At 39.7% G+C, this 24584-nt stretch overlaps 1 protein-coding gene across 1 annotated transcript in view; it reads left to right on the top strand.

Moving 5' to 3' along the window:
- CUL4A (cullin 4A) overlaps window positions 1–24584 on the top strand; it is a 58726-nt gene that overhangs the window by 18052 nt on the left and 16090 nt on the right. The window contains exons 4-14 of the mRNA XM_070408561.1: window positions 1553–1621; window positions 2875–2948; window positions 6627–6789; window positions 7347–7436; window positions 8635–8717; window positions 10880–10947; window positions 13265–13383; window positions 16450–16642; window positions 23771–23875; window positions 24168–24278; window positions 24388–24473. Of these exons, the coding sequence (XP_070264662.1) occupies window positions 1553–1621; window positions 2875–2948; window positions 6627–6789; window positions 7347–7436; window positions 8635–8717; window positions 10880–10947; window positions 13265–13383; window positions 16450–16642; window positions 23771–23875; window positions 24168–24278; window positions 24388–24473 (1161 nt within the window). The remainder of the gene's footprint in view (window positions 1–1552; window positions 1622–2874; window positions 2949–6626; window positions 6790–7346; window positions 7437–8634; window positions 8718–10879; window positions 10948–13264; window positions 13384–16449; window positions 16643–23770; window positions 23876–24167; window positions 24279–24387; window positions 24474–24584) is intronic.

Raw genomic sequence — 24584 nt, 5'->3', positions numbered from 1 at the left:
TGCACCAGATAGAGCTGTGCCTTGCTTAGTTGCAGCACCTGAGCCAACCAGTGGTGTCAGGTTGGCTGGTGTGGGTTTATCACTGTGCAGCCTTGCAGACTGTCTGACTGGCAGCCTGTGGAAACCTGCCAGGGTGTCGACCACAGGGCAAGTGCCTCCTGTCCAGCACTGGGTGCCAGAGCTGCTGGGTCTCCATGGTGGCACCTGTCTAAATGTGCTTGTGACTGATTCAGTGTGTGTGTGTGTGTGTTCAGACAGTCTGAAAACAGAGTTCTTCCAGGATGACTTGTTAACCATTGAAATATTAGGTCTTTGCTATGACTGACTATTTTTAATGTATTGGCAAAGCCTCAAGAGAAATTAAGATTTGGCCAGGACCACTGTGGTTGTGGTCAGCTACCCTTACGGGTGTGACAAGGATTCAGATATGCCCGTCAGTCCATCCACTGCTCTCCAGATCACCTGTCCCCTTCCTAACGTCCTGGCTGGTGTCCTGTCCTCTGCTGGCTACCCCTCCCGCTGTCAGACCTTCACCCGCTGAAGACTTCCAACGACTATCTGATTTTACATGTTACACCCTTGCTGGTATGTTTTTTCTCCTCACTACATGCTAAGAATTTTATGTGTAACCTCACAATAGCTCTCAGGAGTGTGTTCTCCACATGGAGGCACTAAGGCCTAGGGAAGTTCATCATTTGTCCAGTGTCAGAGCTGAGAAGTGTAGAGCTGGACTGATGCCCAGGAAACCTGTGTCCTTCCACTTCAACAAGCTGTTTTTGTTCATCTGTTAGAATATTAAATGAGCACAAGTATGAAAAGTGCTTTGTAAACTATCAAGCAGTATGCAGACATTTATAACTCTTGGTCTTTGCAAAAACCTGTGAAGGCCGTGCTTAAGGCACTTAGCCATGGTTTGCTGTAGGGACCAGCATTCAGGTCCCCCCCCCCCCCTCTATGAACAGCATTTTGAGTGTCTCTTTAAAAACGTACTCCAGGAGTCAAGCTGAGAGTGTTCCTACTTTGGTGTGCGAATGTGACTTGTCAGTTTTCATTGAGACTAGAGGTTAAAGTTAAACCTCAGCAATTTCCCTGCGGCTGCCAATCCCTCAGTGCTATTAATAATAGACCTGCTTCCTCCCCACTGGGACAGGGTCTCTAGGAGCTCGGCTACAGGATTAGGTCATGTTCTGCCCTTTGTGGGGTAGGGCCTTTGGTTCCGTCACCCAGGCCCAGGAAGCCTCTGACTTGGTGGTTCGCTTCAGCTGGCAGGGCTCTGAAAGTAATAAGGCAGTAAAGTGCTGCCAGCAGGAAGGGAAACCGGAAAGGAGGGGCAGTGAAAAATGAAAAACGGGGGAGTGCAGTCAGGGATAATGACAGCTAAGTTATGAGATGTGGAAATTAGAAAAACTGCGTTTATGGTTTTTGAACTTCTGCTCTGGTAGTATTTTAATTATTAACTGATGTATGTAGTATTCTGTGGTGAAGAGAGCTGAAGTTAAAATTGCAATAAATTGCCCAAGATTTCTAAAGTTTTCCTTAGCAGGTCTGCACAGACTCACTAGATAGTGTTTTGTTTTTAAAGAAGATTAACACATGCTGGCAAGATCACTGCAGACAAATGGTAAGCATATTGACTTTTCTATTAATGCTAGTTTTATATATGGTGCACTCTCCCTGACTCTTCATCAGTACTGCTTTTTATGTCAGATCTTGTTTCCTCTTTGGTCTTTGTCTGCCTCTGGTTTAGTTAGACATTTTAGTAGCTGGGAGTATGTGTCCTCTTTTAATCCAGCTATCTTTTGTTGTTGTTGTTGTGTCTTTTTTTCTTTTTCCTTTTTTTTCATCAAAGCACCAGTCTCATCCATCTTCCCTCACCTAATTAAGGTAGAAGGGCCAGAATGTGAGCTGAGATAGGGAAGTTCTGTTCAAGATTCTCTTTGGGGTCAAATGCTGCTCTCCAGCTCCAACATAGTTGGACAACAGAGGAGAGAAAATCGGAGAAGGTGAACTCTATTCTTCCAGAACAGGGCTGGCTGCTAACTTGGCCTTCAGCCCAACCTGACAGATGATAGCTCATAATTTTCTCCTTAATCCCAGCTTATGACCGATAAGTCTGAATTCCAGAACTTTACTATAACTAAACATCCAAAATCTTAGATTTTGTAGATGTATTGATTCTGATTTGATTTTATGTATATGAGTTTTTAGTGTGACCAGGCTGTTTATTATGTAAGTGAGAGAAAAGATAGTATCAATAGTTTTCCTAACTAGGTTGAATTCTTTTGTTTCCTAAATGAAGTAAGTAGGGGATAATGAATGTGTGTCTGTTCTGGGCCAGGCACCTGGTAGATGGTAGAAATAGATAAAAGTCTGTTGGAAAGGTTTTGCTTACGTGTGTAAGTGAACCTCTACAATAGTCTGGTAAGTTCCGTGATGGGAGAATTACAGGGTTACAGCATGCATGCTAGCACAGCAAAGGGAGCAGCTGCATCCTCGCTCTGCTTGCAGAGTACAGTCCAATACATACACTGGCCAAGAGCCTCATTCTAATGTAACAAGAACTAATTGTTTAGAAAGTTTAGAGCATCTCCCCAGTCTAATGAGATTTATCACATAAGTTCGGAAATCAAATTTCAAAGGTATCCTTTAGGCTAAATGCTTTAAATCCCTGCAATCAGATTTTCTGGATAAAGGCGATGAAAAACAAACATAGAGGGGAGAAATAAATCATAAGGGTATTGGTGGAAAACATCTTTCATCAAGAAACAGTTATTAGATTTGAGGTACCTAGCATAATGATAGTACAAATGGCCTAATCTTAAATATTTTGTTAGTAAGATACGTAAATAAATTAAGTTCTTTTCTAATTTCCAGATCATGATCAGAAGTATTTTCCTGTTTTTGGATCGCACTTACGTACTTCAGAATTCCATGCTTCCTTCCATCTGGTGAGTGTTCTAGTCAGTATAGCTGTATCTGCTGCTGTGACTGAAACCACACGTTTGACTTGTCTTCTGCTGGTTAATTTGATGGCATATGTAGTCATCTGTCTGTGGTCCTTTATGTCAGCCTAAATCACTAGTGCGTACATCTAGGCCCAGGTAGATGTTAGCCTAGAGCCGTGGCTAGCAAACTGTGGCTCTTTTGCCCCTTGAGTTTGGCTCTTCCTAAGCCTTAGGAGTACCCTAATTACGTTAATAACAATGTACCTACCTATATAGTTTAAGTTTAAAAAATTTGGCTCTCAAAAGAAATTTCAATCGTTGTACTGTTGATATTTGGCTCTGTTGACTAATGAGTTTACCGACCACTGGCCTAGAGCATCTCCATCACCAGTGAAGGTGACAGGGTGAAGATGAGGCAGGCCGAGTTAGGGGAGCAAATTCTAGCACGTCCCCCAGCTTGCACTGAATGTCCCAGCAGAGGCATCAGGCAAGCATGGAAGTACTGTATGAAGCCACGTTTCTGTAACAGCTATAGACTTCAGGATCTCTGGAGCCAGTGTTCACACACATCTCACCTCTGCTGTGAGGGAGAAGAACTCAGTTATACTCTCTTTGATGGCTGGCGTTTGACTTGGCATGGCTCTTTCCAGTGGTCTGGTGAAACCTTGAGAAAGACTACAACTGCAGGCGAAGTTATGAGCCCTGAGCCCCCCCCCCCCCCCCAAAACACACACACACACACCCCAAAACACCAAAACCTCCATCTTACCGACTATCCAAGGGCACAGGGGCCTAGTTTTATTCAGGATATTGAGATCTGTCATTTCAGTCTGTTCATCACACATCATCTTTCAAAGATGGTATAAATATTGTCTCTAGTCACTGACTTACACAGCCTTTGCTAATGTGTTTCACCTCTCTGCCCACCTGCCCTAAGTCTCCCCAGAGTTGCCTCCAAGAAGCCCTAACTGACATTAACAAAAGCCTGCCCTTAATCCCATCCTTGGATTCTTCCTTTGTTGATGCAGAAGTTCCTTCTCCCATTGAGAAGTGATGTACTTTCTCATTACCTTTAAACCTGAGTTCTTTTTAAAAAATTGCTTTCTTTTCCAACTTCTCACCATCTTTTCACCCTAACCCTAAACAATGTGGTTTCTCCTTTCACCACATGGAAACTGCTCTTGCCTTAGACGTCAGTGATCTCTTGGTTACCAGATCCCATAGTCACTTTTTTTCCTCTTTCTTTTATACTAGAAGCCCGGTGCACGAGATTCATGCACTTGCGGGGGAGGGCGCGGGGAGTGGGTCCCTCAGCCCAGCCTGTGTCCTCTTGCAGTCTGGGACCCCTCGGGGGATGTCCACCCACCAGCTTAGGCTCAATCCTCCTGTAGATCTGGCCTAAGCCGGCAGTTGGGCATCCCTCTTACAGTCCTGGGCTCTAGCAGTCCATGACCCCTTGCTCCTTACTGCCCGCCTACAGCGAAGGCGGGAGTGGCTCCCGCCACTGCGGCTGCACTTGCCAGCCATGAGCCCAGCTTCTGGCTGAGTGGTGCTCCCCCTGTGGGAGCGCACTGACCACCAAGGGGCTGCTCCTGCATTGAGCATCTGCCCCCTGGTGGTCAGTGCTAGTCATGTGACCAGTCATTCCTCCATTAGGTCGATTTGCATATTAGGCTTTCATTATATAGGATAACCTGACATCTGTATAGCTTTAGACACTATTGAAACTCTCCCCTTCCTTAATACTACTTTCCCCCTTTGTTCCTCTGACTCCTACATTTCTCATGCTAGATATCCACACATGTCTGCAATAAAGCAGACACTGCACAGAAAAGATAGCCTTTATTCAGAGAAATGATAAGGATGGTAAAACTGATAACAGAAAATTGCATAGCTTCTATTCTGTACAAAGCCCTGTTCTAAGTGCTTCAACATCTACTAATTCACTTAATCCTTAGAACAGCTCTGTAAAGAGTGACTCTTATTGTCTCCATGTTATATGTGGAGAAACTGAAGCACAGAGTTCAAATAACTTGCTATACCTGGGTTGTCAGGTTACCTAGCCTGAACTCTTAATTTATAAATGTAGTTTATAACATAGGCTATGAACGTTGCTTATAGTATAAAGTATACTATACCACACTCAGTCCACTGCAACAGGCAGAAAAACTGAGCACGAAAGTACAGTACAAGAATCAGGGTGAGGTGTGGGAGAGACTCACTGGGAAAGACAAGAGAGAAGCGGCACGCCTGGGCCCAGTCTCTGCAGAATGAGCAGGAGTGGTTAGGTAGCTAAAGAGGCAATAGAGAAAAGAAGTCCACTCTGATGACAGGACAGCAGCATGTCCAAAACGTGTGAGAATCAGAGAGATGAAGCTGATAAGATACCCTGACAGTTGTTGGTGGGCTGCTCCTAAAGCCTTAAACTGAGATTTAGATTTAAGGAAGAAGATTCTAGCGGACAGATAACTTCCTATGCACTGGGTACCTGCCTGGCCAGATGTACCACAATTCACGTGATCTCCATTTAGTGTTAAGGAAGGACAGGCACAGAAAGGTTAAGTTCCTTGCCTCAGAGTCACAGCAAGCATCGGGGGAGGTTTGGGGAGGGGAGGGCAGATTCAAGCCCATGTGACTGGCTTGAGCCCACATGCTGCCCACTGGGCTTTACTGCTCTGTCTTTGAAATTCACGGAAGACTGATCTGCAGCTCCTCCAGGGAACAGGACAAGGCCATTGTGATTATGGAACACAGTGAAGGAGGAGAAGGTTCTCCAACACAGACAGGGCTCCCTAGAACGCCCGCCCACCAGCATATGTAGTGCTTGTCGCTATTACCACTCACCATTAGTACCGCTGCTGCCACACCATCACCACCACTGCTCACTACTCTCTACTCAGCACCGTCACCACCACCACTACGACTACTCACCGTTAGTACTACTCACCACCACCACTGCCCCTGAGCTGCCCATTCAGGAGACCTGGCTTGGCTCAGGGATCTGAACTTTGGCCCCCTCTGTATTTGGCACCTAGGGGATTTGAGGAGGTGTTTTGGCAAAGCATAGAGTCCTTTTGTTATCACATGGTTTTTGTGGATAGTAGCTGACAGCTAAATTTCCTCCTAAATTCCTCAGGCAGTGAGCTGAAGAAGTATGATGGACTCTTAAAGTCATATTTTAATGTCAGTTCTCCCATTGAAAGGGCCAAAAAAGGAGAGAACCAAGTGTCAGGGAGGAACAGTTGGATGACAAGCTCTGTAGAGGGAACAGAGATGGAAAAGGAAAGGACATGGAGGGGCTGATGAGGGCAGTGGAGCAGGGTAGGTTCCTAAAGCCTTGAGCATCTCTGATCATGCCCAGGAAGAATGGTGTGAATTGCGGGCTGAGGATAGTAGGTTTTTGCAAGATACTTTCAATGACATGCCTGACCTAGTAATGCCTCAACATTCCTCATGTAACAGTTGCCTGACCCCCTCCAGGAAAACATAACAGCCTTGATAAAGAAGGAAATACAAGGCACAGTTAGACTGGCCCAAAATGAAAATTAAAAAATCTTGACACCTGGATTTAGAGAATTAGCAAATGAACAGACTTTGGATGATATAATGTAGCTAGAGCTTCACCTAAAATTTCTATAAAGTGAAACTAAAATATAGTTTACTTTTTTATTGTTTGTTCAGGGATATGGGATTAGAACTATTTAGAAACCATATTATTAGTGATAAAATGGTTCAGAGTAAAACTATTGATGGAATTCTGCTATTGATTGAACAAGAAAGAAATGGTGAAGCTGTTGACCGAAGCTTATTGCGAAGTCTGCTGAGTATGCTCTCTGATCTTCAGGTAAATATCTTATTGTTCTAAATTTACCAGTAACTTTTCAGTGTATAAGAAGAAAACTGGATCCCTGCCTAACTACTTACACCAAAATAAATGGACATATCAAAGATTTAAGTGCAAAAAATGAAATCACAGAAGTATTTATTGAAAATATGGGAGCTTTTTTTTTTAACCACTAGAAGGAGAATGACTCGAGCTAACACCACACCAAGAGCCACAATAGGAAAGACCCCCTACAACATGGACCCAGTACTCCCTAGATAAAGGACAAGGGCCTGGTGGCACTCAGAGGAGAGCAGTAAAAGTGGTCTAGGCTGACCCCGTCAGCTGAGTAGAGGTCAGCCAGCCAGGAATCAGCTGACCCAAGGTCAGCTAAGCAGAAGTCAGCTATGCCTCTGGGGTCAGCTACATAGGAGGCAGCTGAGCTGGCCTGAGACGCTTCAGTGAAGGATTTAGTGCAGGTCACTGTGGCTTTGCACCCTCAAAATTTGGGGTACATCAACACTTCAGAAGGTAGTTTTGTTTACTGTAATTGCTCAATAACTCTGCTCATTTCTTAGGTATATAAAGATTCATTTGAACTGAAATTTTTGGAAGAAACTAATTGTTTATATGCTGCAGAAGGCCAAAGGTTAATGCAAGAAAGAGAGGTGAGACAACAAAATGTTTCTGAATTGCCTTATTTCATTTTTATAGATGTGCATCTAAGTGTAATTTCTAAATGTTTGTCTTTTTACACATGCAAACATTTTCTTGAAATTTTTTTGAAATCTATAATCTAGCTGAAATCTCCAGTAATGAGCTTCATTCTTATTATAGTAAGGATTTAATTTCCTGTAGAAACATTTTTGCCCTCCTTCCAAATGACAATAATAATTTTAAAAAGCCAGTAAGATAGCTTCTGAAGGAAACATATAAAGGAACTCAAGTTGAAGCAAGAGGTAAATCTTAAATATGAAATCTAACACATGAAAAAAATTGATCTATGTGAACCACATGAAAAAATTACCCCAAAAAACATATGAAAGACATAGTGATATGAACCCAAAAAAGCTTGACAGCCAGTTTTGCAGGTGTTACAGCACAGTCCTGGAGGAAGCCCCTGGGGACCGTCACCCAAATGTTACTTGTTACTGTGCAGTATGAAACCGGCCATTGGTTTCTTCGTCCTAGTTTTAAAGAGGGAGTTTCGCCTCAAATACCAGACCTGGTTGCTGCCACTAGATCAGAACCCCACAGACCTGTGTTGTGGGCCTTTCTTGTGCTGTCATATGACAGCAGGGAGACCCTGTGTCCCTGGAACTGATGTGCATTTTGAGATCTTCTGCAACCATGCTGTTTAGTGTCCACAAATGACAACCAGTCTGTTGAATAGTTTTTGCTGACACTCTTTGTATGTGGGCCAGGGTGTGTCATTAGGCTCTATAACCTCTGACCCAGGTGCTTCTGCTTACCTGTTTATGGGGCCTCAGTGATCGGGGAGGGTACATATGACATTAGCTCCCAGGTGCTGCTGCTCACCTGTCTGTGGGGCCCCAGGCATGGAGGGCCCTATGGCATCAACCACAGGACTGCACTGTGAACAGGGCACAATAATGCAGTCCTGCCTTAACCCTGCTTCTAGAGGTTAAGTTTCATCTCCACAATTGAGTTTAAGGAAACTTCTGTGTATCCCACCTGCCCTGCATACACTTCCCACTTTACCACCCCACCCCCATTAATCTGTGTTAATTGGCTTGAAATAGTCTGCTTTTAAATAAAAATTTGTAAGGAAAACAATATTCCAGTTTCTTCAGTAAAATCAAGAATCTTTTTGTTACTGATGTGTTTAAATATTTTGTTTGGAAGGTTCCAGAATATCTTAACCATGTAAGTAAACGTTTAGAGGAAGAAGGAGACCGAGTAATCACGTATTTAGACCACAGTACACAGTAAGTACTATTCATTTATTTAGTTTTTGCAATTCGATCATAGGTGAAACCTTTTCCTGGCTGGTTTTTTAATAATTAACCTGCTTATTATTAAGGTTTGTAGCAAGATACTCAACAAAGACTTTTATCCTTCCTTGACCACTGGCAAGATCTGACACTACATAAACAAAGCAGTTAATTTATCTTACAAGTACTGAGTAATCACAAATAATATAAAATGTGCTAAGAGCAAAAATAACTCCCAGATAGTACTGAATGAGTCTACAAAGATACTATTTATATCTTTGTATCACAATGCAGTACCACTTAGTATCCACCAGGATGTCTGTAATACAAAAAGGCAAGCAGTCAAAAGCATCGGTGAGGGTGTGGAGAAATTAGAACCCTCATGCATAATTGGTAGGAATGTAAAACGGGGCAACCACTGTGGAAAACAATTTGATATTTCCTCAAAATGTTAAACAGTTACCATATGTTTCTCCAATACACCAGTTCTCCTAAATATATAGAGAAATGAAAACGCATCCACACAAAACTTGTACACAAATGTCCATGCAGCATTATTTTTTTTGTTTGTTTATAATATATTTTTATTGATTTCAGAGAGGGTGGGAGAGAGAGATAGAAACATCAATGATGAGAATCACTGATAAGCTGCCTCCTGCACACCCCCTACAGGGGATCGAGCCCGCAACTCAGGCATTTGTCCTGACCAGGAATTGAACTGTGACCTCCTGGTTCAACCTCTGAGCCATTATTATAAAATAATAGTTTTTTACTATTATTTTATTCATAATAGTAAAAAAGTGGAAACAACACATTAACTGATGAATGGGTAAACATATAATGAAATATTAGTCAGCATTAAAAAAAGAATGGAGAACTGACACATGCTACAACATGGATGAACCATAAAAATACTTTGCTAAGTGAAAGAGCCAGACAAGACATGTTGTGCGATCTCATTTATAGGAAAGGTTCAGGATAGGAAAATCTGTAGAAATTACTGTCTGCCTCTAATTAGGAGACAGGGAGGGTGGATGGAGAGAATGGAAGTGCTGATGGGTATGAAGTTTCTTTTAGGATGATGATAATGTTCTAAAACTAGATCATAGTGACAGTTATATGACTCTGTAAATATATTAACAACTGTTGAACTGTACACTTTAAATGGATGGATTTTATGGCATATTTACTCTCTGCCCTCCACCTCCCCTCACGTGGGTCACTGTTCCTTTTCCTGGAGGCAGACTGGAAAAGGTGCTGACGACTCGCTGAACTCAACTCTCAGCTTCACCACTCCCTGGGCAGGTCACACCATCTCTGATCTCTTGTCTTCTCATCTGTGGGATGGAGGCCAGAATGTCTGCTGTGCCTTTTTCTAGGGTTCTCTGAGGTTTAATTAAGATGATACATTGAAAAGTTCCTTATAAAATTAAGGTTTGGGAAGATGGTCATAATTAATAAGCTCAGAATAAAACAGATACTCTGATTTTTTTTTTTTAATGAACTGTGGATAATGAACCCAGAAAGAATGATTGTGTCCCTATAATTATGTCAGTCACACCTGCTGAATTTCCAGATTTTCAAATATTCTGGTCTGTGTGACACGCAACTTGGACTTCATGAAAGCTCTTCCTTAAGTTGGATTTTGATAAATGGTTATGGAAGAAAGCAGACAGAGTGGGGACAGAGAGACATAGCTGTAACAGTAGAAAACAGGGTTTTATGCAACCTGGAGAAGTAATTGGGGTTGAAGAAGAGGGCAGAATAACAGCAGCAATCCAAGAAGTAATGTGCATAATGGAAGGCAAAACTTAAATTCAAAAAATGACTACAGCATGAGTACCGATTGCCAGCCAAGTGTGGGGCCACTTTTATTGTAAGGCACGGCACACTTGCCTATCTACTGGTGTCCCCTTCTCCCCGCATCTATTGGTCTATTTATGTTCTTAAGTAAATTGTTTTCAGAAATACTTCAGACTCTGTATTAACAGCAGTGGTGACTGTCCACATGTGAGCAGAGTGCTTATTCTGTGACCCTTTGGTTTCTGATTGGCTCCATAGAGTATCTGTGTAAGCTGTAAACTCCCAGTCTTACAGTTAACCAAAGTCTCTCCTTTAACCTTATTTCTGAAACATTTTATTTTTGCCTGTTATAGAAAACCACTGATTGCTTGTGTGGAGAAACAGCTATTAGGAGAACATTTAACAGCAATTCTGCAGAAAGGTAAATGTTCCTAACTCTTGTATCAATTAAATTGAATGATAGTCCTTAATGCATTAAGAAAGTAAGTGAAACATTATAAGTAGCAATGTAAGGACATTTGTTTTAAGACAGTCTCTAAAAATCATTAAAAATAATGAACATACTAGTCCTTGAGAAAATTAGTTAAGAAAAATATTGAAAGGCATGTGGTAGAACTACAGCTTATGCTGAAGTCAAATCAAATACTGTCCAGGCCGAAAGCTTCCTAGAGATTCCTCTAGACAACAGGTAGTTTGCAGCTGGGTACTTGTGCAGTGCTCATGGTCCATGTGCCTCTGTATTTATTGTACCTGACATACAGGTGATGCTTGGAATGCTGCTGCGGGTGTAGATGTACATCACTGGACAGGCTGTTAGATTTTCATGGACTTCTTCCCATGCCCTTCAAGCAGCTGAGTGTCAGATAAACTGCCAGATGTGTGGTCAGCATAAGCCAGAGTACACTTTTCTACCCTGATTATCCTGGAAAAATAAGCAAACAGAAAATAGAACACATTATATTGCTAATTTTACATTCCCCTTGTGATCCTAAAGCTTTGTTAAAGAGTAATTCAAATGTTGATGCTTTGCAGCAACAGTGAGACTATTTATAATACTCTAGTACTTATTGTTACTTCTTATAACTCTTAAGTATTTAATGTTACCATTTGAAAGTCATTTTGGAACTACAGAATGTTTCAAGGTATTGAAAACCTTAAAGTTTAACTTTGGGGAGGCCCTAAATAGCACCCAAATATATTCTGGTTTGGATTCTACTTTGCTAGATAGTCAAAGTGGGACTTCCAAGTGAAACCACAATATAATGCCAGAAGAAGAGAGAATTGCATTGTTGAGCATCCATTGTACTTCATATAAATATCTTCTGGTCTTTGAACAACCCAGTGAAATCATTACCCCCATTTTACAAGTAAGAAAACTGAGGCTAACAACAGCTTGAACATCGTGCCTCAAGTCACAGCTCCTAAATTGAGAGGCAGGGTGTAAATCTGGATGTCTTTCTATGTATACCTCACTGAAAACTATAAAGCTGGTATACTTGCTCATGAATGAGGCCTCAACTTAATGGTCTACCTAATACAAATGCATTCAGAATTCATACTAGGTGTGTGTTTTTTAATGAGTAATTTTGTAAGAGAAAAAGGGATTCAAGTAAATAGTAGAAATTTGCATACATTGTTTCAAGAAAATTATGAATTTTATATATGGGAGCTTAATCTAAATTTAATTAGAGGCATTGAAAAAATAGCTGTAATTTTTGAATTCTTGAAGACATTATTTAGTGTTTCAGTACAGTTATAAAGTTACTGCATTAGTAGATTGAAACGTAATTTAGAGAAATAAACATGGGAGCCCTTAGTGAGGATCTGTACTTTTACCCACAGTGCATTGTGTGCATCTGTAAACCACCTTCAGTGGGTGGACATTGTGCCCATTTATAGAAGAATCTGAGATTTTGTGAAGTAACATGACTAGCTCGCTGCTTTTCTAACTTAGCTGCCTCTCCATTGTTATCATAAAGCCAATATTTAGGAAATCTGTGAAAGTTCCGATGGTGTTGTGGTTTTATAAAATCTAAATACCTAAAACAGGAAAGAAGAACTTTTAAAATGCCGTGTTTAATCAATAATAAATGGTTTTCTCTCACAGTGTTTTATATCTATGGATAAAATGAATCATCTAAAAGATTACATTTGATAGCATATTCTTTGACAATATACTTTTGGACTGGTGGATTAGATCAGAAGGAACTTGGAATCACGAACCTCCCAGGTCAAATAGTTGGTGTGAGCATTTTCAGATTATTGCTACTTTAGTGAATTAAGAAGGCTTTAGTGCAAGAGTGGGGAACATCTGGCCCACAAGTCCTATAAGGTCCGAGAAATCCTTTGATCTAGCCCTCTCAAGGCATTATGGGTGAGTTCATTAAATGTTTGACCAAATATAGCAAGCTAATTTTTAAGTTGATAAATTTGTATGGGCTGCAAATGATGTTATAAATACCCAAATGGCCCTTGACAGAAAAAAAGTTCCCACCCCTGCTTAGTGACATGAAGAAATAAAGAATACATCTCCCACCATGGTTAGAAAAATGAGATTCACTTAATAGGATTTATCAGATATTGCACTAGAACAACTTGCCTGTGTAGAAATAAGCAATATTCCCTAATTTTTTATATTACATGTTAACTTTTTTTGTGGTGCATACTATTTTCTGGTTTAAGTATTATTCGCATTGACTTACTGATGTGATATGCTAACATTTACTGTGTGATCTCAGGACTTGATCACTTACTTGATGAGAACAGAGTGCCTGACCTCACTCAGATGTACCAGCTGTTTAGCCGAGTGAAGGGTGGGCAGCAGATCCTGCTTCAGCACTGGAGCGAGTACATCAAGGTGTGTGGGGTTTGTCTTGATAGTAATACCAACTGTGCTTTGTACAAGGGGTGGGTGGCCCATCTTCAGGATACTGCAATACCCTGGGCAAAGTGAACTTGACTGTTTGGAGGTACCTTTGTTTTTTCATAGCAGGTGATCAGGTAAATAGTAGTCTTCCATTTCTTTCCAGATCACTTGTGCAAACTTTTTAAAAATATCTTTTTATTGGTTTTTAGAGAGAGTGGAAGCGAGAGGGATAGAGAGATAGAAACATCAGTGAGAAAGAAACATCATCGATTGGCTGCCTCCTATATGCCCTCCACCAGGGATCTAGCCTGCAACCTGGACATGTGCCCTGACCGAGAATCAACCAGTGACCTCGTGGTTCATGGGTTGATACTCAACCACTGAGCCACTCTGGCTGGGGCAGTGCAAACTTAAGATAACACAAACAGTGATAAACAGCATCCTGGTATAAACATGACTTGAAAGGTTGACTATTTGTCATCAGCATAACTACATACATTTCATTCTACAGTAGTCATTTTTGTGAATCTGCTTTTTAAACATACCTTTGCACAGTGAGAACTAGTGCACATTTTGGTAGGTTGATGTGTGTGCTACTTTATTTCCTAGCAATCTAGGATTTATTATTTAAACATTACTTTCATGTTTCTGTAGCATGCGTTATGTGTCACAGCCAACCTGACAGGTTGAGCCGGGCTGAGGCAGGGAGGTGGGAATTGAGAAAAGAAAGAAAGACAGGAAAGCGGGATCGGGAGGACTACAGCTCTCGAGGAACTGAAGCAAGTTTATTAGCCACACAATCCTATTTATACATAATACACTGAATAGGAGGTCTATCAAGAGGAATGTATTCTTTGTTCCTCTTAATCTCTAAGGGAGAGTCACACCAGAAGGACAAGTTCTCAGTACAGCATATCTCAGTAAATAGTTACAGACTTCTTGGTAAGCCATGAAAGGCTGTTCTCATTCTACTGATAATCGCCATCCAAACAAGTCTGGGAAAACTGTGTGGGTAAGGGTCCTAGCCTTGCTAGCCCCTTCAGGTGCAAGGACCTTGCCAGCTTACATCTGGCCCCCAACAGTTATGTACATGTATGGTTATAAAAAAGGCAACAGAAGGATTCCTTGTGGTATCTTGACAGTGGTGAAGGGTACACAGATCTGCACAGGTGATAAAAACTAAATCCATACAAAAGTTAGTTTCAGTTAAAACTGGGACAATCTGGATAAGATGGGTAGATTGTATCAATACTAACATCCTGGTAGTGATGCTGCCCCATTGTTTTGCCAAAGGTTATCATCAGAGGAAAATAGACAATGTCGTATTTCTACTGCGTGAGAATCTCTATCACAAGGAATATTTCAATGAGATAAAAAGATAAAGCTTTCATACTGCTTTTTGGAATATCAGGCCTGGAGCTACTTACTATTTTACATGTTGAAAGCTTGTACACACATGCGCACCACCACCTCAAGATTCTATACAACGATATTGAGCTAAAACTCATGACTGACTTAAGCTGGATTGGCAATGAAACTTTATATTAAGGAAAGGCTAATTAATAGAGATTTAGGATTTTGCCAACATGTAGTCCTCAGGGAACAGGAAACCTTTGCAATTTTTAGTTTGGGTAGTAAAAAATCAGTGATGTGACCACCGTTCCTGAGTGTCCATAAGATAAGGACAAAATAGGAAGTTACATTCAGCACAGTGTCGTTATCAAAATAAAGCTGATCTTGGCAGTGTGTGTACATTATTTTTAAATGCAGTCAGTACAAAGGGTAGAGTGAAAAGTAAGTCCCTCCCCCCCTGGTGGTCATAGTGTTACAGTGTTCCTTTCCAGAAGGTATTTATGCTAATGTATTTCTACCTTTTCACCAATAGTCTGCCTTGACCTGCATAAATGATGTGTAGTGTATACTTAAGACCATTTTTTTTCTTTTTTTCTTTTAATCCTCAGCCGAGGATATGGAGAGAGAGAGAGAGAGAGAGAAAGAAACATCAATTGGTTGCTTTTTATATGTGCCCTAACTGGGGATCAGGTATGTGCCCTGATGAGGAATCGACCCAGCAACCTTTCGGTGCTCAGGATGACACTCAGCCACCTGAGCCACTGCGCCCGGGCAAGACTAGTTTTTCAAAAATATGTATTACATTGATTAATTATATTCAACACCTCTTCAAACTCGTAGTTTATGTCCTCAAACAGCTAACTATTATTGTCACACATAGAATTTTAGTAATATTTATTTTAATATAGCATTTTTTATTTAAAATACAGGCTAAAAACCATGCTGTTTATAATTAGAAGTGAAGGAGAAAGAAAACTATAGCCACGAAGTCCAAATGGATGTGTTGATGGGAATTAATATCTATTTGAAGAATTCATATGTAAAAAGTTCTTCAAAAAAACAATAGAAAATGTTCCAGGGATTTATAAATTCTTCCAGAAGCAGAATTGTAACACTCTTTGTGGTTTCAGTTACCTGTAGTCACTTGTGTTCCAAAAACATTAAATGGAAAATTTCAGAAATAAGCAATTCATAAGTATTAAATTGTGAGCCATTCTGAGTAGCATGGTGAAATCTCAGCCTGTCCCACTTGGGATATGAGTCATCCCTTTGTTCAGCATATCCACCCAGTATATACTATCCACCCATTGGTCACTTAGTACACAGTGCTTGGGGTTTAGATAACCCTTATTTTACTTAATAATGGCCCAAAGTGCAAGAGTAGTGATACTGGCAATCAGATAATGCCAAAAAGAAGCCTTAAATTGTATGTATATATAGGAAAAAACTGTGTGTGTGTGTGTGTGTGTACACACACACATGCACAATATATATGGTTCGGTACTCTCCATGGTTTCAGATATCTACTTGGATCTTGGAACATGTCCCCCAAAGATAAGGGGGGAACTATAATATTCACTTAATTTTTAGAATGCAGACTGAATTTATGAAATTTTTCCACTGTCATGATTGTTTAATAGCAGGAGAAAATAATATGTGGTATCATAAACCTGTTGATGACTTGGTGTGTGTTTGTTTTTGTAGACTTTTGGGACAACGATTGTTATCAATCCTGAAAAAGATAAAGATATGGTTCAGGACCTGCTGGATTTTAAGGACAGAGTGGACCATGTGATAGAAGTATGCTTTCAGAGGAATGAGAAGTTCATCAACTTGATGAAGGAATCCTTTGAAACGTTTATCAACAAGAGGCCAAATAAGCCCGCAGAACTAATCGGTAGAGAAACATGTTTCTATACATTTTTTTAATATGTGAAAGTAAGGCATAACTCAAGCAAAATTTTTTCTCAAAATATTCAAGCTCCTGCTCTGGCTGGTGTGGCTCAGTTGACTGGAGCATCATCCGGTACACTGAAGAGTGGCAGGTTCGATACCTAGTCAGGGCATATACCCAGGTTGCGGGTTCACTCTGAGAAGCAACCATTCGATGTTTCTCTCAAATTGATGTTCTCTCCCTCTCCCTCTAAAATCCTCGGATGAGAATTAAAAATACTTTTTTTTTCCAAGCTCTTCATGCTAGGGGAAGACTTTGTATCACACCTTATTAGGGGACACATTTTCAAAAAACCATTTATACACGTGTGTTATATTTTTTTTTTGTATATACACATATCTGTATGTATACAGTACATGGTATTTCCATAGGGAGAATGTAGTAGTAATTCTGTAAGAAATGAGGTTTGTCTTCACAAAGAAAAAGGTCCTCTGCCCATTTTTTAATTGGGTTGTTTGTCTTCCTTTTGTTGAGTTGTATGAGTACTTTATATATTTTGGAAATTAACCCCTTATCAGATGTATCATTGGCAAATATGTTCTCCCATACAGTAGGTTACCTTTTCATTTTGATGCTGGTTTCTTTTACTGTGCAGAAGCTTTTTAGTTTAATATAGTTCCATTTGTTTATTTTTTTCCTTTGTTCTCTTGCACTAAGGATGTATCTGTGAAAATTCTGCTACGTGAGATGTCTGATATTTTGCTGCCTATGTTTTTTTCTAGGATTTTTATGATTTCACACTTACATTTAAGTCTTTTATCCATTTTGAGCTTATTCTTGTATATGGTGTAAGATGGTGATCTAGTTTCATTTTTTTGCATGTTCCTGTCCAATTTTCCCAACACCATTTATTGAAGAGACTGTCTTCACTCCATTGTATAATCTTGCCTCCTTTGTCAAATATTAATTGAGCATAATAGTTTGGGTCAATTTCTGGGGTCTCTGTTCTCTTCCATTGATCTATATGCCTGCCTGTTCTTGTGTCAATACCAAGCTGAGTACAGTGGCTTTGTAGTATAGTTTGATATCCAGTATTGTGATTCCCTCCAACTTTTTTCTTCTTTCTCAAGATTGCTGTGGCTATTTGGGGTCTTTTTGGTTCCATATGAATTTTTGGAGTATTTATTCTAGATCTGTGAAATTTGCCATTGGTATTTTAATAGGGCCTGCATTGAATCTATAGGTTGCTTTAGGTAGTATGTACATTTTAATGATGGTTAATTTTACCAACCCGTGAACACGGTATATTTTTCCACTTGTTTATATCTTCTGTCTCTTTTTCCAACATCCTGTAGTTTTCTGAGTACAGGTCTTTTACCTCCTTGGTTAAGTTTATTCCTAAGTATCTTAACTTTTTTGTTGCAGTGGTAAATGGATTTTTTTTTTCTTTTTTCTCTTTCTAAGAAATCATTATTGGTGTATAAAAGTGCCATTGATTTCTAGGTGTTAATTTTGTATCCTGCTGCATTGCAGAATTCGTTTATTAATCTAGTAATTTTTTTGGTGGAGTCTTTAGAGTTTTCTAAGTACAATATCATGAAGACAAACAACCCAATTAAAAACTGGAGAGCCCTAGCCAGTGGTCGGCAAACTGCGGCTTGCGAGCCACATGCGGCTCTTTGGCCCCTTGAGCGTGGCTCTTCCACAAAATACCAACTTCTGCGCATGGGCCACGAAGTTTCAAGCGCACTGTACATGCGTGCCCGCACATGGTATTTTGTGAAAGAGCCACACTCAAGGGGCCAAAGAGCCACATGTGGCTCGCGAGCCGCAGTTTGCCGACCACTGCCCTAGGCAGTTTGGCTCAGTGGATAGAACGTCGGCCTGCGGACTTGAAGGGTCCCAGGTTTGATTCCAGTCAAGGGCACATGCCCAGGTTGTGGGCTCGATCCCCAATAGGGTGTGTGCAGGAGGCAGCTGATCAATGATTCTCTCTCATCATTGATGTTTCTTTCTCTCCCTCTCCCTTCCTCTCTGAAATCAATAAAAATATATTTTTAAAAAAATACTGGAGAGAGGACCTGAATAGATGCTTCTCCAAAGAGGATATACAAATGTCCAAGCGACATATGAAAAAATGCTCAACATCCCTAATTATAAGAGAGATGCAAATGAGAATGACAATGAGGTACCACCTTATACCTGCCAGAATGGCTACCATCAATAAATCAACAAATAATAAATGCTGGCAAGGATGTGGAGGAAAAAGGAACTTTAGTACACTGTTAGTGGGAATGTAGACTGGTACAACCACTATGGAAAATGGTGTAGAGTTCCCTCAAAAAATTAAAAATGGAACTGCCATTTGACCCAGTAATTCCACTTCTAGGAATATATCCGAAGAAGCCTGAAACCAATCAGAAAGAATATCTGCAACCTTATGTTCATGGCAGCATTATTTACAATAGCTAAGATCTGGAAACATCCCAAGTGCCCATCAGTAGATGAGTGGTTAAAAAAGCTGTGGTACATTTACACAATGGAATATATGCAGCTATAGGAAAGATCTCTTACCCTTTGAGACAGCATGGAGGGATGTGGAGAGTAATATGCCAAGTGAAATAAGCCAGTCAGAGAACGACAAGTATCACATGATCCCACTTATATGTGGAATCTAATGAACTTAATAAACTGATGAACAAAATAGATCCAGAGACATAGAAGCATGGAGCAGACTGAAGTATTTCAGAGGGAAGGAGGGGTCGGGCAGGAAGAGATTAAACAAAGAACTTACATAACCCATGGACAGACAATAGTGCTGTGAAGGCCTGGGGAGGGGCTGGAGAGGGCGGAGTGGGTAAACGGGGATGGGGAAGGGGACATCTATATACTTTCAATAATAAAGATAAGTTAGAAAAAGAAAAAAGGGACAAAGATTTAGCCTAGTCTGCATTTCCTGTTCTAACAGTTCCAGATCTATAGTTTATAGAAATAAACCTTGAACCTCTGACTTGATTACTTGTAATTTCTGCTCAGAAATTGGATTGAAGTTTGTTGTATAGGATGCCTCTGTATTATGATGATACCTTTATCAATCTCCAGATAATATTTAACATGAGATACTATTAGTCACTATCTTTGCATTCTCTGATTAGTATTAAAATAGGATTAAATTGGATGGGATCTCAAAAGAACATATTTTGAGATGAAACAGGTTTTTTTCAATATAAATGCACTCTCTGTATATGAGTCCTCCTTTATCAGACATAAGGTTGGCAAACATTTTTCCCAGTTTGTAACTTGTGTTTTAATTCCTTAATGAAGATTCTATCCTTTCTCCAGTATTGTATATTCATGGCTCCTTTGTCATAAATTGTCTGTATATGTGGTTTATTTCTGTGCTCTCAATTCTGTTCCATTGTCCTGTATGTGTGTTTCTGTTCCAATACCATATTGTTTTGATTACTGTAGGTTTGTAGTATATTTTGAAACCAGGGAGCATGATACATCCCCCTTTGTTGTTCTTCCTCAAGATTGCTTTGGCTATTCGGGATCTTTTGTGGTTGCATACTAATTTTAGTATTATTTGTTCTAGTTCTGTGACTATGCCATTGGAATTTTGATAAGGATTACACTGAACCTATAGATTGCTTTAGGTAGTATTGACATTTTAAAAGTATTAATTCTTCCAATTCATGAGCATAGACTATCTTTCCATTGTGTCCTCTCAGTTTCTTTTATCAGTATCTAATAGTTTTTAGTGTACAGATCTTTCACTGCTTGTTCAGTTTATTTCTATACTTTGTATTGTTTTTTATATAATTGTAAATAGGGTTGTTTTCTTAAGTTCTCTTTCTGATAGTTTATTATTAGAATATAGCCACAGATTTTTGTGTATTGATTTTGTGTCCTGTGACTGTACTGGATTAATTTATTCTAACTTTTTTTTTGGTGAAATCTTTAGGTTTTTACATGGTATCTTATTTGCCAATAGTGACAATTTTCTTTCTTTTCTATTTGGATGCCTTTTATTTCTTCTTCTTGCCTAATTGCTGTGGCAAAGACTTCCACTATTATCTATAATAATAAAAGCGTAATGTGCTAATTAGACCAGACGTCCTTCCAGACAAAGCTGTAGGGGATGGGGGCCGAGTTAGAAGCAACAGAAGCCCTTGGCGGGGGCCAGGGCCAAGGCCCTTGCACGAATTTCGTGCATTGGGTCTCTAGTGTTGTACAAAAGTGTTGAGAGTTCTCCCCCTCCAGTGAGCACGCCCATGCCATTCCCTTTCACCTCTTCCCCCAAAGGCACATATCCCCTAACTTCTAAGAGGCCCCCAAGTCTTGCAGCCAGGGGAGCAGTGGGCAGGGGCTAACCCCTTGAACCTATCTCAAAGGCTCTCTAATCTTTGACTTCCCAGTGAGCCAAAGTAGCCCAGCCTAGGCTCTCCTATTCCTCATGCCCTTCCTTGTTTCACTTTCCTAAGTATATTTTTGCTGTGATCAGTAAATTTTTGCTTGCTTTTCTGAAAACTAAATAAATAAATAAAAGTGGTGAGAATGGGCATCCTTGTCTTTACTGATCTTTTAGGAAAATCTTACAGCTTTACATGTCCCTCTATGCCCACTTTGTTGAGAGTTTTATCATAAACTAGAGGCCCGGTGCACGGATTCGTGCACTGTTGGGGTCCCTCAGCCTGACCTGTGGGGATCGGGCAAAAACCAGCTCTCTGACATCCCCCTAGGGGTCCCGGATTGCGAGAGGGCGGTTCTCGGGTGACACACCCCAGAATTGGACTCCCTCCTCTCTGATTCCAGGTGCGTCACCCAAGAACTGCAGCTGCCAAGTCACCACAGCTTGGCAGCTTCTGTGTTTAGTGTCTGCCCCCTGGTGGTCAGTGCGCATCATAGTGAATGGTCGGATGGTCGTTTAGGCTTTTGCTAGTATATATATAGATGGATGTAAATTTTACCAAATGCATTTTCTGCATTTATTGAAATGATCATATAATTTTTGTCCTTCATTGGGTTAATGTACTGTATCACATTGATTGATGTACAGAACCATCCTTTCATACCTGGAATAAATTCCACTTTGTTATGGACTATGATCATTTTAATGTATTATTGAATCTGTTTTGCTAATATTTTGTTGAGAATTTACATCTATGTTCATCAGGGATATTGGCCTGTTACTGTCTTTATTTATGGTGTCCCTGTCTGGTTTTGGTATCAAGGTAATGCTGGCCTTGCAAATGTGTTTGAAATTGTTCCTTCCTCTTCTGTTTTTTTTTTTTTTTTTGGAAGAGTTTGGGAAGGATAGGTATTAATTTTTAAAAATATTTTTTTATTGATTTCAGAGAGGGGGAGAGAGAGAGGAACATCAGTGATTGAGAGAGAATCATTGATTGGTTGCCTCCAACATGCCCCCTACTGGGGATCAAGCCCACAACCTGGGCATGTGCCCTTGACTAGAATCAAACCCAGGACCCTTCAGTCCGCAGGCTGACACTCTATCCCAGTGATGGCGAACCTATGACGCATGTCAGAGGTGACACGCGAACTCATTTTTTTGGTTGATTTTTCTTTAAGTGGCATTTAAATATATAAAATAAATATCAAAAATATAAGTCTTTGTTTTACTATGGTTGCAAATATCAAAAAATTTCTATATGTGACACGGCACCAGAGTTAAGTTAGGGTTTTTCAAAATGCTGACACGCCGAGCTCAAAAGGTTCGCCATCACTGCTCTATCCCCTAAGCCAAACCAGCTAGGGCAATTTTTCTTTTTAATGTTTGGAAGAATTCATCAGTAAAGCCTTCTGGTCCTGGATTTTTATTTGTTGGGAGGTTTTTGATTGCTGATTCAGTCTCCTTACTAGTAATTGGTCTATTTAGGTTTTCTGTTTCTAAGATGAAAGTTTTTAAATTACTACTTTATACAATTATGTCATGATAACATCAAAATATATTTAGGATTCATAGAATTTCACTAGTTAGTAAAAGTTTTTAAAAATTGACAGGTGGCAAAGGGTAAAGAAGGATCTATACAGTGATACAAAATTGGGCTTGTGTTGATTATTATTGAAGGTGTTATGATGGGAACATGGAGTTCATTGTACAATTATCTACTTTTGTGTATATTCAGAATATTTTTTAAAAATATATATAAAGAATACAAATAAAAACAACAATAGAAATTCACAAGGTAATTTAATTTGGCTCTTGTGCCACTTTAAGAGTTGTTTCTCTAAAGATAAATGTTTAACTCTTGGGAGCTGGGCTTATTAAATTCTTGGGTTTTCCCTTCCTTAAGCCAGGTCATGGTTGATTTGTGTCAAACAGGAAACCAGAGTAGAATTGCTCTAATCCCTGCATTCAGGGATAAGACATTGTCACCATGGATATAATCACATGAAGCCCTGAAAAAAATCCTTTAAGAGTCTTATCCAAATTTCTTATACCACATCTTGAAGATGGGACATACCAGTTCCTGAAGCAAAATGTGTTATGAAACTGAAGCATGTAATTAAAGTATTCATTCTCACATGATTTGAAAGAACATGTCTTAGACCAGTAGTCGGCAAACCGCGGCTCGAGAGCCACATGCGGCTCTTTGGCCCCTTGAGTGTGGCTCTTCCACAAAATACCACGTGCGGGAGCGCACGTACAGTGCGATTGAAACTTCGTGGCCCATGCGCAGAAGTCGTTTTTCGGCCTGGGCGAGCCTATTTTGAAGAAGTGGTGTTAGAAGAAGTGGGGGTACGTTCTCTGAGGTCGACCCCTCAGATTGAGGACATTTTTAGCAAAGGCCAGCTTAGGAGTACCCTAATTACGTTAATAACAATGTACCTACCTATATAGTTTAAGTTTAAAAAATTTGGCTCTCAAAAGAAATTTCAATCATTGGACTGTTGATATTTGGCTCTGTTGACTAATGAGTTTGCCGACCACTGTCTTAGACTATCAGATATTTGCCTTTATGTCATATAATAATATCACGTTGGAAAAGGTCCAGGGTGTTAATGTCCAATTTTGACTTGTAGAAATTAAAATTTTTTTTCTATTTAGAAAAAAATAGAACATATAACAAATGATTATTTTTCAAATAATTTGAACTCTTAATTTTACAGCAAAACATGTTGATTCAAAATTGAGAGCGGGTAATAAAGAAGCAACAGATGAAGAGCTGGAGAGGATCCTTGACAAAATCATGATAATATTCAGGTTTATTCATGGTGAGAAATACTCTTGTTCTTATTAACATTGGGTATATAGAAAATGCTACATAATAAAAACATATATTTAAATATTTGGGCCTTTTCTTTTCTTGAGAAAAATTGGCTAAAACATTTCCACTTTCATATTTGATTAAATAAAAAGTATTTTCTTTGTGGAAATTTAACACAAGGATTCAGTGAAATTAGAGCTGGCTTGCATCAGAATGAGCATTTCTTAGGGTTTTTCAGCAGTTAAAGTGAACATTTGCATATCAATTGTCTAATGTTATTTTCATTTGGTTATAAATAGGTAAAGATGTCTTTGAAGCATTTTATAAAAAAGATTTGGCAAAAAGACTCCTTGTGGGAAAAAGTGCCTCAGTCGATGCTGAAAAATCTATGTTGTCAAAACTAAAGCATGGTAAGCATGTGGAATCTGGGGTTCTGTCCTTCCTCTGGGCTGGGAATTTATTGCACTTAACAACATGTTGCTCCTGGTGTTTTTCACCCACCCTTCACTTATGTCCTAGAATGTGGTGCTGCTTTCACCAGCAAACTGGAAGGCATGTTCAAGGACATGGAGCTCTCCAAGGACATCATGATTCATTTCAAGCAGGCAAGTTCTGTTTTTTTCAAGTATAACAGCTTTTTTAAAAGTATCCCACTTTAAATTATGTGAAATGATTATGTAAAGTATGTAAATACTTACATAAATTAGGTAAAATTC

This window comes from Myotis yumanensis, unplaced genomic scaffold (assembly GCF_028538775.1).
Source record: "Myotis yumanensis isolate MYYU_CA2020_CCGP unplaced genomic scaffold, mMyoYum1.0.hap1 SCAF_3, whole genome shotgun sequence".
Taxonomy (NCBI): domain Eukaryota; kingdom Metazoa; phylum Chordata; class Mammalia; order Chiroptera; family Vespertilionidae; genus Myotis; species Myotis yumanensis.
This window is presented reverse-complemented; position numbering and strand designations above follow the sequence as displayed.